Source organism: Schistocerca serialis, chromosome 1 (assembly GCF_023864345.2).
Source record: "Schistocerca serialis cubense isolate TAMUIC-IGC-003099 chromosome 1, iqSchSeri2.2, whole genome shotgun sequence".
In the NCBI taxonomy this organism is placed as follows: Eukaryota; Metazoa; Arthropoda; class Insecta; order Orthoptera; family Acrididae; genus Schistocerca; species Schistocerca serialis.
This window is the reverse complement of record NC_064638.1, coordinates 210307913-210324117: the sequence shown is the minus strand read 5'-3', so window position 1 is coordinate 210324117 and position 16205 is coordinate 210307913. Positions and strand designations below refer to the sequence as shown.

The 16205-nt window shown below is 36.1% G+C and overlaps 1 protein-coding gene across 3 annotated transcripts in view; it reads right to left on the bottom strand.

Annotated features, from left to right (window-relative positions):
• Nucleotides 1-16205, bottom strand: part of LOC126466050 (centrosomal protein of 76 kDa-like) — a 133193-nt gene that overhangs the window by 32307 nt on the left and 84681 nt on the right. For all 3 annotated transcript variants that reach the window (XR_007585980.1, XM_050096355.1, XM_050096354.1), the window contains exons 6-7: nt 13386-13542; nt 8224-8345 (exon numbers count right to left, since the gene is read on the bottom strand). Coding sequence is in view for 2 of the 3 variants with exons in the window: in XM_050096355.1 (XP_049952312.1) it covers nt 8224-8345; nt 13386-13542 (279 nt within the window). In the remaining variant the exon portion in view is untranslated. The remainder of the gene's footprint in view (nt 1-8223; nt 8346-13385; nt 13543-16205) is intronic.

Sequence of the window (16205 nt, the reverse complement as noted above, 5' to 3'; positions counted from 1 at the left end):
TAATAAAGCTGGTATGTGAGGAGATAATAACACCACTGCTGAACATAGCAAACTGTTCTTTCAGAGATGCAATTTTTCCAGAAAAACTGAAGATAACGAAGGTAGTGCCAGTGTACAAGAAAGGGTGTAAGGATGATCCCAACAACTACAGACCAGTTTCACTGATATCAGGTTTCTCAAAAATCCTAGAAATGCTTATGTATACCAGATTAGTTAACTATATCTAAAAACAAAGATGATGTGACTTACCAAACGAAAGTGCTGGCAGGTCGATAGACACACAAACAAGCACCAACATACACACAAAATTCAAGCTTTTGCAACAAATGGTTGCTTCATCAGGAAAGGGGGAAGGAGAGGGAAAGACGAAAGGAAGTGGGTTTTAAGGGAGAGGGTAAGGAGTCATTCCAATCCCGGGAGCGGAAAGACTTACCTTAGGGGGAAAAAAGGACAGGTATACACTCGCACACACACACACACACACACACACACACACACACACACACACACACACATATCCGTCCGCACATACACAGACACAAGCAGACAAGATATATTTTTCCCAAGTGGAATGTTTCCCTCTATTATATTCATAAGATTAGTTAACTATTTGGACAAACATAACATTCTCATACCCTCACAACATGGTTTCAGAAAGGGTAAATCTACAGAATCAGCAATTGCCAGTCTAACAGAATACATTTTACAGTACTTAGATGAGAAAAAGGTTGTCTCTGCAATGTTTCTGGATCTTTCAAAGGCATTTGACACCATTGACCATGAAATGCTGATACAAAAATTAAGCAACTATGCCATTCGGAGGCAACGAAGTGAATGGATAAAATCATACTTGTGCAACCGCAAGCAGTATGTATCATTAGGAAACTCATACCAATCAGAAACCAAATCCATCAAATATGGAGTGCCGCAGGGTTCAGTAATGGGACCATTGTTATTTAATGTGTTTGTTAATGATATAGATGTTGAGGAGAAAGAAAAGAAAATATTGTATGCTGATGACATGACAATACTAAATAGTGACCAAAATATGGAACAGCTTGAGAGAAGAGCATACATATCTGGAAATGTCACAGCTCAATGGCTGTTGGAAAATGAACTGGCTATAAATCCAAAAAAGACTATGTATGCAGTGTTTAAAAACAAGGAAAAGGCTGTAGACATGGATTTAGAGGTTGATGGATGGAAGAAGTAGAATCTGCTAGATTCTTAGGTATTCTTGTGGATAATGAACTGAAATGGAAAAAACATATTAATAATGTCTGTAAGAAACTGAGCTCTGTCATATTCTTAATGATGCAGCTATCACAGTATTCAGACAAGAACCTTCTGTGTACAGTGTATCATGGACTTTTTGAACCATACTTACACTATGGAGTGACTGTGTGGGGAAACTCAAACAAACAAGAGACAAACCGAGTGTTCACATTACAAAAAAAAGCAATTAGAACCATTTTAAGAACAAAGACCTCTGAAACGTGCAGAAACTGTTTCAAGAATTTAGGTATCTTAACTTTTTCATCGTTGTATATATACAAAATAATAATGTACATCACAAAAGGTAGTGAGGACTGGATTACAAATGCTAGTGTACACACCCACAATACAAGAAGGAAGAATGAAGTACGGAGCATACCCCACCGACTGGCAATGCTAGAAAAAGGACCCCAGTACTCTGGTATCAGACTACTAAGAAGTCTCACCAAAAACCTGCAAGATAGTATACTTCACAATGACTTTCCAAAGAATCTTAAAGACTATCTCATTGAAAAAGAGTTTTACAGTGTTGCAGAATACTTATGCCATCAAATTTGTATATATTCTTACTCATTATCAGTGACGTAAAAATGTAAGCTAAAGGTGCAGAAAAATAAGTGATAAAGAATGTTAATACTTTGACATGTCCTATATTACACTTACATTTACTGTACACAATGTAATCTTACAGGATCAAATAAAATTCAATTCAATTCAATTCAGTGACTTGAACCATTTTGCAGCAATGCCCGTGACACCCTAGAATTCTAATTTATTTAAAAGGATGTTGTAGTTCACACAATTGAATGCCTTTGACAGATCACAGAAAATACCTGCTGCTTGTAACTTGTTATTTAATGAATTAAGTACATTTTCAATGTAGGTGTAAATAGCCTTCTCGATATCAGAACCCTTCAGAAATCCATACTGTGTTCTTCAATTCAGTGACTTGAACCATTTTGCAGCACTGCCCGTGACACCCTAGAATTCTAATTTATTTAAAAGGATGTTGTGGTTCACACAATTGAATGCCTTTGACAAATCACAGAAAATACCTGCTGCTTGTAACTTGTTATTTAATGAATTAAGTACATTTTCAATGTAGGTGTAAATAGCCTTCTCGATATCAGAACCATTCAGAAATCCATACTGTGTTCTTGATAATATGTTATTTGTGGTCAGATGGTTGAAGATCTGCCTGTACATTACTTTTTCTAAACTTTTTGAGAATGCTGATAAAAGTGAAATCGGTCTGTAGTTTGATGGTCTCTCTTTATCCCCTTTCTTGAATAGAGGCTTAACATCTGCATATTTTAGCCAGTCAGGAAATGTCCCAGTTATAATTGACTGGTTACACAAGTAAATTAGAATTTTACTAAACTCACAAGAACCTACCTTAATTAACTTTGCTGATATTTCATTGTAACCACTAGAATGCTTTGTTTTTAAAGATTTTATTATGGAAGTTATTTCTTTTGGTGAAGTGAGTGACATATTCATGTACCTGAAGCTATTTGTAAAGGCTAGTTTCAGATATTCAAAGGCATTATTTACTGATCCTGGCAATCCCATTCTATCAGTAACAGATATAAAGTACTTGTTAAATAGATTTGTCACACTATGCCCATCAATTACTAATGTGTTATATACCCTTAGTGCTATTTGCTCCTGTTCTGGTTCTACCAGTCTCCTCTCTCACTATATCCCATATTGTTTTTATTTTGTTCCCTGACATTGCTATCTTCTTTTCGTAGTGCATTTGTTTAGATGTCTGAATTACTTTTTTAAATATTTTACAGTATTCCTTGTATTTAGCTAAATCATCAGCATTGGAGCTATTCTTGGTTGACAGATACATTTTCCTTTTTGTCTTACAGGAAATATTTATTCCTTGTGTAATCCATGGTTTTATTATAGACTTCTGTTTAATTTGAGTAACTTTTAGAGGAAAACAATTTTCATACATGGTACTGACATTGTTCACGAATGTGTTATATTTTTCATTCATGTCATGAGCACTATAAACATCTTTCCAGTTCACATCTTTGAGCAGTTTTCTAAAACATTCAATTTTTGATTGATTGACTACTCTCCTGTACTCAGATTTAGCAGTCTTAATAATCTGCTTAGAATTTACATCTAAAACAAGGAGCTGCATGTCATGATCTGATAGTCCATTTATGATATAATTTTGTTCCTTCGATTTGTCTATAAAAATGTTATCAATGGCTGTCCTTGAGGTTTTGGTGATCCTAGTTGGAAAGTTTACAGTGTGAGTTAGATTGAAAGACAACATTACTAACTGCAGTAAATGTTTACTGGAAGATTGCATTAGAAAATCTGTATTAAAGTCAAGTTTGTAAAATGACAAGTACTGTTAATATTCGATGTAGAGGAGAAAACCTTTGAAGGTGAATGCATAATCATCCCTAGTCTAGAAAAAAATATACACTATGTCTGCAGATTTACAAGACTATGTAATTGTGTTTTGTTTTTCATGAATTTAGTGTGTAAGATGATGTGATTTTTAACATTCTGTCTTCTCTATTGCCTGAGTTTAAATCTGTTTGTATATTCAGAAAACTATATAATTTTGTTTTCTTTGTCTGGAATTTAGTATGTAAGATGACGTGATTTCTAGAGTTGTGTCTTATCTATTGATTGAGTTAAAATCTATGATACACTATATACTTATGTTCTGCGATAGACATGTGCATTAGAATTTGCTAATTTTGTGTCATGAGATTAGATTAGATTAGATTTACTTTCATTCCAATTGATCCGTAGTGAGGAGGTCCTCCAGGATGTGGAACATGTCAGAAAAACAACAATACATGACAAATATTTAAACTAAAACAAATAAGCTAATGTACCATTCCACAGGTCCCAAGTGGAATGATCGTCATTTTTTAATGAACACTAAGAGTCATTTTACAAATACTATTGCACTGAATTTAAAATAAAAAAGTTTTATATTTATTTATAAGGTAAGAAACATGTAATACAACTACTGTAATACTTATTTACAATGAACACATTACTGCACTAAATTAGTATATCCTTTTGCAATTTTTATATGGGACAATGTTCATAATATGTACTGTAAAAGTTAGGGTTAGTATCTTAGCATATCTGTGTGTAACACTTTATTAGTTCATTTTTATTATTGCATTTAACTCTGTTCATTAATGTTTCATATGTGAACACTTTTTAATTTCAACTGACATAAATCCCACGTTATTGACTTTGCAAATGAATAAGGAGAACATATCTTGTATGTTGTGAAGAAGGTATTGAACAGCATATTTCATACACAAAACAGTGTTTCAGGATTTGATGTGAATGCTAGACAGGAAGTTAGCTACCCACTGAAGCATTTGATGAGAACTCTAGGGAGTAAACTGAAAGATGTGTGCAGATCCTCTCCCTACACTGCTGTATGGCTGTATCCTGCTGCACCAGTCAACTTACAAGAGATCATAGGTGCTGGGTAATGTACTCGAGCATCTGTCAACTACATTAGTGTTGTGACTGATATTTGTGAATTGTTAGCCAAGACTGCTAAAGACAGTGTCATTCTGCATAAATGCATTTTTTTTCAAGTAGGGAATAGACTTCCCAACACATTATGGATGTAACTTTAAGTCAGTATGTATTTTTTTTATCAACTTTGATGTATCTTCTAGGTCTTTATGTTTCTCGGTTAGTTTATGTGGACAGTCAGCAAATAGTATGGAAGGCATTTACTAGTATAGTCATAACAGGATGCATACATGTTTGCTTTCATACACTGATTTTGGTCCTCAACCTACTCGACTGTGTCATCATTCAAAGCTAATTCTGTTTACCTGTATTTATCCTGAGTATTGCAATATTGTATCTGATTGGAACTTGAGTTGTGGACATACTCATGCTTAGCTCTGTTTTGGGTACCCCTGGCTTTCACAACTGTGTGTGTGTACTCAAGGAGTGCGTACAACTATTGATTGAGGGTAGATTCTTCTTATAATTACCCTTTGCATATAATTGAACTTAATGATGTGATTATGAGCTTTATTCATTTTGTTGTGTCAAAACATTTTTTTGCTGGTTTGTACCCAGTGTGGTCTGGATTCATGGGTCAGTCCCCACATAGTAAACTTAGGCTGTAATATTTTTTCATTATTTTGTCCTTTAATGAATCAACATACCCTTAAATACTATGGTTTATGTGGCTGATTAATTCCTACTCATGATTGAGTATATTCTACTGATCTGTGCCCATCATCGTGAGTTTTTCGAGTCAGCTCACTCATCGTACAATTAGGCTCTGAAAATTTTCTCTACTCTTTTCAAGATTCTGAATGAGTGATTTCATGGATGTAAACTTACAATCTGTAACTCTAGTATTTTACATTGTCTCTGTATTTATTTCTATTGTTTAGTGTTTTCACTTTGCATTTTTTGTCTTGCGATAGTATATTCCACATATATGAAAATGTGAATGCCATATCCTGATATATGTACAGATTATGATTTGTATAGCAGATATTTTTCTTATGTTTTCTGTAATATATTATGTATCAGATACTTATATACATCTCTATATTCTCTATTTTGGCTTCATTTTGTACACCTTTTGGCAAACCTTGTAGTCTGTCACAAAACATTGTAAACACACTGTTTCCAAAATTTGAGAGGGGGATTTTGTAATGGGACACCCTTCTCTAACTTTTTTTTATCTATATAGCCAAGACCTAATATTTTTGAATCTTGTATAGGTGAACATTATCTAGCCACCTGGAACCCACGAAGTTAAAAAATTTCAGCCTCAAGAATCTACCCCTTGACATACTGCACCAAACGAGAAAATGAAGGTAAGTAAAAAAATGTATTTTGTACATCTTACTCCTCTAGAAGCATTTAAAACAATGTAATTAACCTTTTTGAAGAAACTGAAAAATTTAATGGTGATGTATTGGAGGGAAAGATTACAAGGCTTAGTGGTAAAGTGTGAGACTGCATATTCAAAGAATTCCTGTCCATTATTATCATTTCTGTCTGTCATTTATCATTTCTTTCACCTTTGGCAGTGTTTGGTGATGTGAAAAATATTGAGTTACACCATAGTCCAAAAACCATGTTCAGCTGTAGGTCCCCTAAAACTAGCTGGGTAAATCAGTTCGAAGGAAGGAGGAAGACAACAGTGTATTGCCTTCAGGAGAGCCATGCCTAGTAAAACCAATGTGGTGTCCAAAACAACATCTGGATTGATGACAGCTTTACTTACTATATGTATCTCCAGCAAACATTCACAGGTCCTATAAAAAGATATGAGAGTGGAGTCAACCGAGACAGAACCTTGAATGCCTGACCAAATTTAATATAAACAGAGTGCAGCATATGCCTCTCGTGTAGTTCTTCTTGCAGCACTTCACAGCAGTATTCACTCATTCCTTTGATACTTAGCCCCCTTAAAAGATAAGGGGTTTTTTATACAGGCTTCCTCCATTCCTTCAGTCTACACAGTTAAACCAAGATTCTCATTCCACACAATATTTCACTGTCACTCCAATCAGTATTCATGAAAGTATGCCCAAGGTTAATAGAAACAGAGAACTGACAATGCTTAACAGTCACATATCAGGAACCTGGGTTCCCCAAAACCGACCATGATTGGCTGAGCTCCTTAAAGTGTTGCCATTTGGCACAAATCACGTACAAGAGAAACAGCAGCCATTAATACAAATAATCAGACCACAAGATGCTACAGCAAGCAGCATATCATCAGAAAACTTAAGAGGATAAAGATATATAAACTAGATACAATCAAAGAGAAAACTTAGATGTAACAGGAGAAAGAAAAACAAAAACATAAAACAAAGTGAAGACTGTCTGCCTCAATATTGTAAACTTCACATTAAGAATCAAACATCTTAAATAACATATCTTTCCAACCTTGTTATATGGATGTAGAGAGATTACTCTGAACATAAAAACAAATAAAGAAAACTACACTATTTAAAATGCAGATGTACAGATATAATGTTTTCTGTGTTTATAAAGTCAGAAACTCCTGCAATAAGTAGAAAAAACTGTCAATAATCATCATAAAATTTCTAATATTTCTGTGATTTGTTCTGATAACGTACACATCATGCATGGGGAAAACTTGTGAGCAAATCTTTAAAGCATCGGGAAAATACGTAACTCAAAAACTTCATCAACATTTATAGGAAATTTATTAAGCTACTTCCATTGTGATAGATTTATTTACTTGTTCAGCACATACAAAGGCAATCATTCTTACATTAATTACAATACACTTATACAACTATGGTAACAATACTCTTATAATACTATACAACATTACAAATAGTCTCGAACCACTTAACTACAATGGCCAGATGCACTAACGCCTCCCAGCTCACACAAAGGCAAATTGAGCATTGTGGTAGAGAAAGAAAAGGACTGCCAACATTGTCCTCAAAGGCCTTTGTATAACATGAGGAGGAGGAAGAGGAGATTGTTGAAGGCTATGATAATACAACCCAGAGAAAATAAACATACAATGAGTGCAAGTAGAGTAAACACGATTGAAGATACCTACAGGTTATTCTGAAATTGCTGGTGGGGTAGCAGGAAATTTATTCAAATCTAATCATCCTCTTGCCAACAATGAACTATTTTACTTCAAAATACCTGGTCTTCTTGCTCTTAGCTAACATGATACCCAGCAGTTGCCAGTGAGCACATTTCTTTAAGGCTGTTTTGAGTACAATGACAATCAACTGTACATAAAAATAATATACACTTGTATAATTTTAGCCAAAAATTGTGTTGGGGTTAAAATTCAAAATCAGTAAAAAATGCAATTAATACAGCAATGGAAATCTTCTCATTCCATTTACAAGTGGTCAATCTATTAAACAAACTTTACAATTTCAATTTGTTGTGTTTTTTTGTTACCTGTACTGATGCATAAAATTGCCTGTTGTTGAAGACACTTCCAATTGTCTTGTAGTTATGATCAGCTTTTTTATTGGGTTGTACTTTGCCACCACAAGGATTTTCATGTCTATAGCGAGTTCCTAAAAAAAGAAAAATTAGTTACATGTTCCAATGGAAACTTTAGAATATAAACCAAGAAGTTAATTTACAGGTTATCAACTTCAAGTGTATTTGAATATTGTTGCTGCATGCTGACCATTTACAGAGGTGCTCACATTACAGGAAAGAATATTCACTTTAATAATTACAAAAAATAACCTGCAAGATTCTAAATAAAAATACTTCTTTGGAATTAAAGAAGTAGCCCAGAAGAAACTGTTTCATCTTATTTTTCAATTTAGCTGTGCTATTTATCAGCCACTTAATAATGTTGGGTAAGTTCAAACATTTTGGTAGCAGCATTATTCACAACTTTCTCAGCTAAACTCAGTTTTAATGGAGGTCATTTGTATATCTGGTATTGCAATTATGGAGATCTCTCTAATGAATTATTTACAACAAAAAATTATGAAACACACTATCTACTGTCATCCTCTATGTAAAATACATAATCCTGAAACAACTGTCTACACGACACTCATGGGTGAGCACCACATATAGAATAAAATGAATGGTCATTTTTCCACACAAATTTTCATTAAATATACAAAGTTTTGTAGCAATGTGGAACCATAATTATTTCATGAACATTCAAAAGGACAGATAATATATTCAAGGTACTTGCTGACTGTAAAACTATCGCATAGAAATGAATACAATTGTTGACAGCTGCTGGCATTTATTTAGTCTAATTTCAATATTATTTATTTTACTTACAATATTATTTATTTTGTAGCATGGCTCAAAAAACAACAAATGGAACAGAGGAATATAAAAATGGAATGGCACAAGCAACGAAGTAAAATGTGTACATAAATTTAAAAGAAACAGAGGATAAAATAAAATTCTCAATATGACCATCAGTTATGAATCAGAATTCATTATGTCCCAAAAGGTCCTTGAAAGACTGGACTGTGAACCTGAAGTCTGATCATTTTCACCTAAATCATGAAGTGAGCTACAGAAAGTTTTCTTGCATGGTCAGTATTACTGTCTACATTGCCTCCATCATATCTAAAACTTAGAACATACGAAGCAAAGTTCAATGCCAGCTACAGTAAAACCCTTGTCAAAGATGAGCATCAACCAGCAATTTACGTCGAAAGTTAACAGAAATACTACAAACTGATATTGAATCTTTGACAGATCTTGTATTTAGTTAATAAAAGTGTAAGTTCCTCAATTGTTGTTTATTTGGTTCCTAATATGTAGGTGTAGTGGCAATATATTCCTCTTAATATTTACAGTTTCTTCTGCAAACCAGATATGATATGACTAGTAAAGACAGTAGTTTTTCAGATTGGCTTTGTTCATTTCTGAGACCAGTTTCATATATCACAGTCAAGTTGTCCATGTTGAACTTTGTTGTGGATACTATGCTGATGCAATCTGGAGAAGATCCTGAGAAATGAAAACAGGTGGCAACTCAGCCTTCTACTTGAATGGATAAGGTTTCACTAGAATGGAATCTTTATTTACTCCTGACTTCTTTCTTCACTCAATTAAAGTATTCATTTTTCAGTGTCAGAAACTGTAATTTAATATTTCTCGTACAGTGATAGGGTTACCACATTATAATTTGGAGCATATTTTCTACTTCTCTTTTTTCTTGCACCTTTATGAGAGGTGAAATTTCAGTACTGTCGACTGACACATACAAAAGTACACACATTATTCTAGCGTCCAGAACTATCAATTCGTTCCTTGAGGAGGAGAGGCAGATGGGTTCGGAAAGATTATAAAGGAAGGACAGGTTCTTAGACCACAAGATGTAGGGGACCTACTTGTCGCATATCGATATTTCATCTCTGAAGGTACATAAGGGCCAGAAATTCTGTATAATTTTGTAGTTTTCCTGAGAGATTTTTCCATTTCATACAGTTGACAATGACATACACTTTTCTATAACTTTATGGTCATGCCAATGATCACAGAATATATTCTGGATTGTGTATTCTTTTATCAGACCCTTGAAAGAGGGAAGAACAGAGCAGAAGCTTTGTTTCTCTATTTAGGGGAACACAGACAGCATATCACACAACACAATGCATGAAACAGCTGCAAAAAGATGAAGGGGAATAGGAGGCTATACATATGAGAAATGTTCTCCCCTCTATCCTTCACACCCATCCCACAATGGTATTCCACTGTCCAACTATCCTACACAATATACTTGTCCATCCCTACACAACCCCTGCTTGCAACCCCCTACCACATGGCTCATATCCCTGTAATAGACCTAGATGCAAGACCTGGCCAATGCATCCTCCCACCACCACCTACTCCAGTCCAGTTACAAGCAGCACCTATCCCATCAAAGGCAGGACTACCTGTGAAATCAATCATGCGATCTACAAGCTAAGCTGCAACCACTGTGCTGCATTCTATGTGGGCATGACAACCAACAAGCTGTCTGTCCTCATGAATAGCCATCGACAAACTGGAGCCAAGAAACAAGTGGACCACCCTGTTGCAGAGCAAGCTGCTCAACATGACATCCTTCATTTCAGTGACTGCTACACAGCCTGTATACCCTACATTCCCATAACCCTCCTGGCATCTTTGTTAGTCATTGTCCTCACTCATCCACCCCTTCTTGTTCTCATTCCAGCACTACACAGCCCTCATTCCACCATCGCATCCAGTCTTTTTACTTCTCTCCTTTTCCACTACCCCCCCCCCCCCCCCCACTTCACCCTTGCCCACCGTCTAACCTCCAGACTGCACATAGCTGCCCTGCCCTTTCTCCACCTTTTCCCTGTGTGTTCCCCAGCAGCACTTCATTATGCCCCAACCTACCTACTTTCGTTGCCTAGTTTCTAAATCAGCATCTTCCATTAGCTCCAACAAATCGCAGAGAAGTTGTAAATAAGATTCCCCAGTAACATTTCGGTCAAAAAAATACGGTCCTATCAAGTAACCATTTAAAATTCCACACCAGACCATTAATGGTCATTTGTGTTGATTGTCAACGGATCTGTTCCAGTGTGGATTGACAGGAAACCAATAATGACAATCATGACGATTTAATTCGCCATTGTTTTTTAATGTGGCTTCATCGGTGAACATAACATATCTAAAATCATTGTCACCTCTTATCATTTTCAAGGCCCATTGGCAGAAATGCACACATATTTGCATATCTTTCAGTGTTAATGCCTGTGACAGTGTGATATGATATGCATGATAATTATGTGACTTCAAAATTCTCAAAACAGTTGATTTCGCTATTCCAGTTGTCTCTGAATAGCATGACTACTAATTTTGGGATCCAGTTGAACACAGGAGAGAATGGTAAGGTTATAGACACCATTTTCATTGTATTTGCGATGATGAGGTGGATGGTGCATGTATCAATTTCGAGCTCGTTGAGTGCAATTTCACATGTTTTCACTTGGATGTCGTCTGTTTGGGAAATGATCCGCATATGACTGCACAGCTGTAGTGTAATTGTTATGGCATTTACCTAAAATTAACATCATATCAACACTCTCTGTAGGAGGATAGTGAGCCATGTTTTGCTAAAGAATAATTTACTTTTGTCAGCCGATGTTTATGGTTCACAATCTGAAAGTGAAGTGATGTCTAATCACGTTGCACTGACCTTTATACTGAGCCATAGTTTGCAGTTTGGCCACAGTAGTGCCACAGTCTGGTGAGTAATGCAATTGTGAAGAGTTCCCTAGTGAGATTTTAATACCGTTCTGCCTCCCTCCAACAAAAACTGTGGCAGGTAGGATACATTTTGATAAAATATAGCGTAATTTGGCATAATGAAAGAACTGGTGCACATTTTGTATTGATTTGATGTTTCCTTCTCAGATCATTCTAAATAAATTGGAGTTCTTTCCCAAATTAAAATTTTTATCGATTTCCGCGTCATCTGTCAATGGTTTAAAAAAATGTTTCACACAAAACTTGATTACTTTTTTATGGAGAATCCGAATCTGCAATAAAAAATGGGGGTTTCCATTTAAGATTTAAAAGTTGCCCCCCACCCCACCCAAGTGGGCGGGGGCTCGGGGTCATGTGTGGTATTATTTGATGTCCCTCTTTGAGCTTACGAACTTGTCTTACCCAATATTTTCACCCAATGTATAGTTTTTGAGATAATCTCATCTGAAACTTCAGATGGACCACCCTGTATATTCTCCTAGGAATCCTATATAACAAAGTATATGCAAAAGCCTCATGAAGTGCCAAGAATAGGAGAGATGTACTATCTGATTGAATTTTGGGTCAGGACTCAAAGAATGCTTGGATAGCTCAGTCACTAACAGAGTTCCACACAAAAAGGAACAGATCCATCTTTAAGTTCACGTAGTTCTACTACAATGTACACTCTGGTGGGAGTGGAAAATTCATTCTGGAAAAAGAATGACAAAAAGACAGAAGGCCAGAACAGGAATCAACACAAGTCAGTGAAGTAACACTATACAATCAACAAAACTGATCATAACAACTAAAGACAACTGAGTGAAGAACATGAGGAGAATTCTGCAGTGTAACGTTACACTGAAGGAAATGAGAAAAGAGTTTGAGAGACTAGTGTTGTGTGTAGTCTTGATAGATGTCCATATGTGCATGTGCACTGCAAGGTGGTAACAGGCAACAGAGCGAATTAAAATTTGTTATGTAATAAGTGTTTAAACTTCACATTATGCCACAAAGTATCGCCTACCAATACAGCCCATTTCATAGTGAATCAATTATCACATGCTTAGACCTGTGCAAATTTATGTTACACAAAACAAGAATGTAAAAAATGTTTTCAGTGACATGATCCAACATTAATACATAATGTTACCACCCCTAACATTAGCTTCAAACAGAAATTCTTTTCCTGAAGCTAGTCTTCAGTAAAAGATTTATTGACATGAAACATCAAAGATTCAAACTGCTACTTTTATTTTTGTTTGTTTTAAGTATTATACAAGCATCATTGATAGACAACCATGTGAAACAGGTTTTTTTCATTGTTTCCCAGGAATGCACAAAAAACTTAAAAATGATAAACATACCAGTCGTACTTTCCCAAAATGTGACATATTTCTTGTTTCCTTGTGTAAGAACCCATGCCCATGGACTGCCATTAGCTTTTGTGCCAATACAGACAAAAGCATTTAGGCCAAACCCAAGCAGTAGGCTGCATAAGAGAAGAGCATGATCTGCAGGGCCCTAAAGAAGGAATACAAGGAAATACATTTTAAAAACACGTTTCTTTTACACTCAGAGGCACACTTACTGCAAATCATAAAATACTATTGTTCTCTGGTCAAAAATTCCTAAATGTTCCACTGTGCACATTATTTACACAAAAAGCTGTCACTGTTTCTTAAAGAACTTTATTGTATTACTCAGAAATCTAATGACTGTAGTCTTTACTACATGTCTCCAAGTTTTACAGGTTACCAAGATGAAGACGCAAATGACAGGCTTTTTACACTGAATACTTCTCTAATATTTTTCAACTTTACCTGGAGTAAGTCATGTCTCAAAGAGCTGAAAGTATTTAAGCCATTTTCGTTTTGACAGTCTAATATGTTAACTTTGAAAGCAAGTGCTATGCATAAACATTAATTCATTCACATAGGCCTTTGTTTGTTTGAAATGAAGTTATCATTGCTGCTACAGTTACTTCGTTAGTCTAAAACCTATCTTCTGCTTAACCCTGTTGCTCTATTTGTATAACTCTTCATCTCTCATCTACATCTACGTGATTACTCTACTATTCACAATAAAGTGCCTGGCAGAGGGTTCAATGAGCCACCTTCAAGCTGTCTCTCTACTGTTCCACTATCGAACGGCACACGGGAAAAATGAGCACTTAAATTTTTCTGTGCGAGCCCTGATTTCTCTTATTTTATTGTGATGATCACTTTTCCCTATGAAGGAGGGTGCCAACAGAATGTTTCTGCAATTGGAGGAGAAAACTGGTGATTGAAGTTTCATGAGAAGATACCATCGCAACGAAAAACGCCTTTGTTTTTATGATTGTCACTCCAATTCATGTATCATGTCTGTGACACTATCTCTCCTATTTCACGATAATACAAAATGAGCTGCCCTTCTTTGTACTTTTTCGATGTCATCCGTCAGTCCCACCTGATGCAGATCCCACACTGCACAGCAGTACTCCAGAATAGGGCGGACATGTGTGAAAGTTTTGCAGACTACCCAGTTGTCTTCATTGTATTTCTGTAAGTGTTAGACATAGTTTCCACATTATAGTTATATCTGTCAACAGTGTTTATGCCATGGTCATACAACAGATATTTGTCGGACATGGCCACACTATCAGCAGTTGAGTGAGCTGATCCAAATAAATGAAACCACAGATTCAAAGGTAGCAAAACATTATCTTACACTGCAAGCAGTGTTTTGAGGTCCATATTTTACCAAGCGAGGTGGCACAGTGGTTAGCACACTGGACTCGCATTCCGGAGGATGATGGTTGGAAACCGCATCTGGCCATCCTGATTTAAGTTTTCCATGATTTCCCTAAATTACTTCAGGCAAATGGCAGGATGGTTCTTTCAAAAGAGCATGCCAGCCTTCTTCCCTATCCTTCCCTAATCTGATGGGATCAATGAACTCACTGTTTGGGCCCCTCCCCAAAATCAACCAACCAACCTATTCTTATTTTATTCCTTTTTTAATACAGGGGCGCTGATTTCAATTCTAATCAGCCTAAATATCTCCAATTGGGGTCTCCACCCTTAAAATCAGTACCAGCTAAGCTGTGGGTAATGGCCATTATGAAATTCTGACTCTAGGCCTTTGTTGCAACAAAACCCTCAGTGAAAAATATTTTTTGGCCTGGATGTATATATAGTCTTTGGATTTTCTATACACCTTTCTGTCGAAGAAATTCAGAATATCATTCCACATGCAGAAGGGATTCTGTGTGTCTGCAGTATGTTCACTAAATTTCTCCAGGCTTGAGAGAGGCTTTTTTTCCACATTACATTAAAAAAGTTTGCAGATTTTTCAGAGCCTCACCCTTGCTCACTGAAGTAAAAGTAGAACTGGACTGCTTAGAGGAGTAAAAAGTGCTGTCCCTGATTCCTTATAATATATGGACATCACCTGAACTCTTTCACAAACCATGTGGTTCGTTACACCTTCATGGAGACTTCGGAAATATGCTAAACTGTCGGTCGATTGTGGACTCATACACCCTTCTGCATACCAAAGAATTATTTTCAGAATCGGCAGACTGATCTTTTGGAAGCTTATTTTCAAGTTTCTTTAGACAAAGCTTCCAAAGCCATTCTGGTATGAAATACTCCTTATGGCTGCCAACGATGTAACAGGTTACATTTTGGCCAATATTGCACAACACATTAAGCAGCTGGATGATACAGTGCTCACTGGATGGACTCAAGAGGAGCACATGTCAAGTCTCTGGTGAGTATTTTCCATCCAAATGCTCCTTCTTTTATTTAGCATTCCTTTAAGTTTCTAGGATATATCCTTAACCAGAGTGGCCTTAAACTGAAGTCAGAGACTGTAACAGTGGTTTCCCATATTGCTACACCAAAGAATATAAACAACCTGTAACTTTTTATTGGCAAGGTTGCATATTATGCCCAATTTATCCATCAAATTGCAACAATGGCCCAGCCACTGAAATCAACTGCATAGAAAAAGGGTCCCAGGTCTCTTTCCAGTGGTCCACGGACTTTGCCATGCATTTCTTATGTTGAAGCAGTGTTTCAAATTGCTCTTTGCCTGACCTTTAGTCAGTCTCTTTTATCTCCAGTGTTGGCCACAGATGCCTCACTATACAGATTAGGGTCATTCTATTGCATAAGTACCAAATGGTTCAGAATGGCACA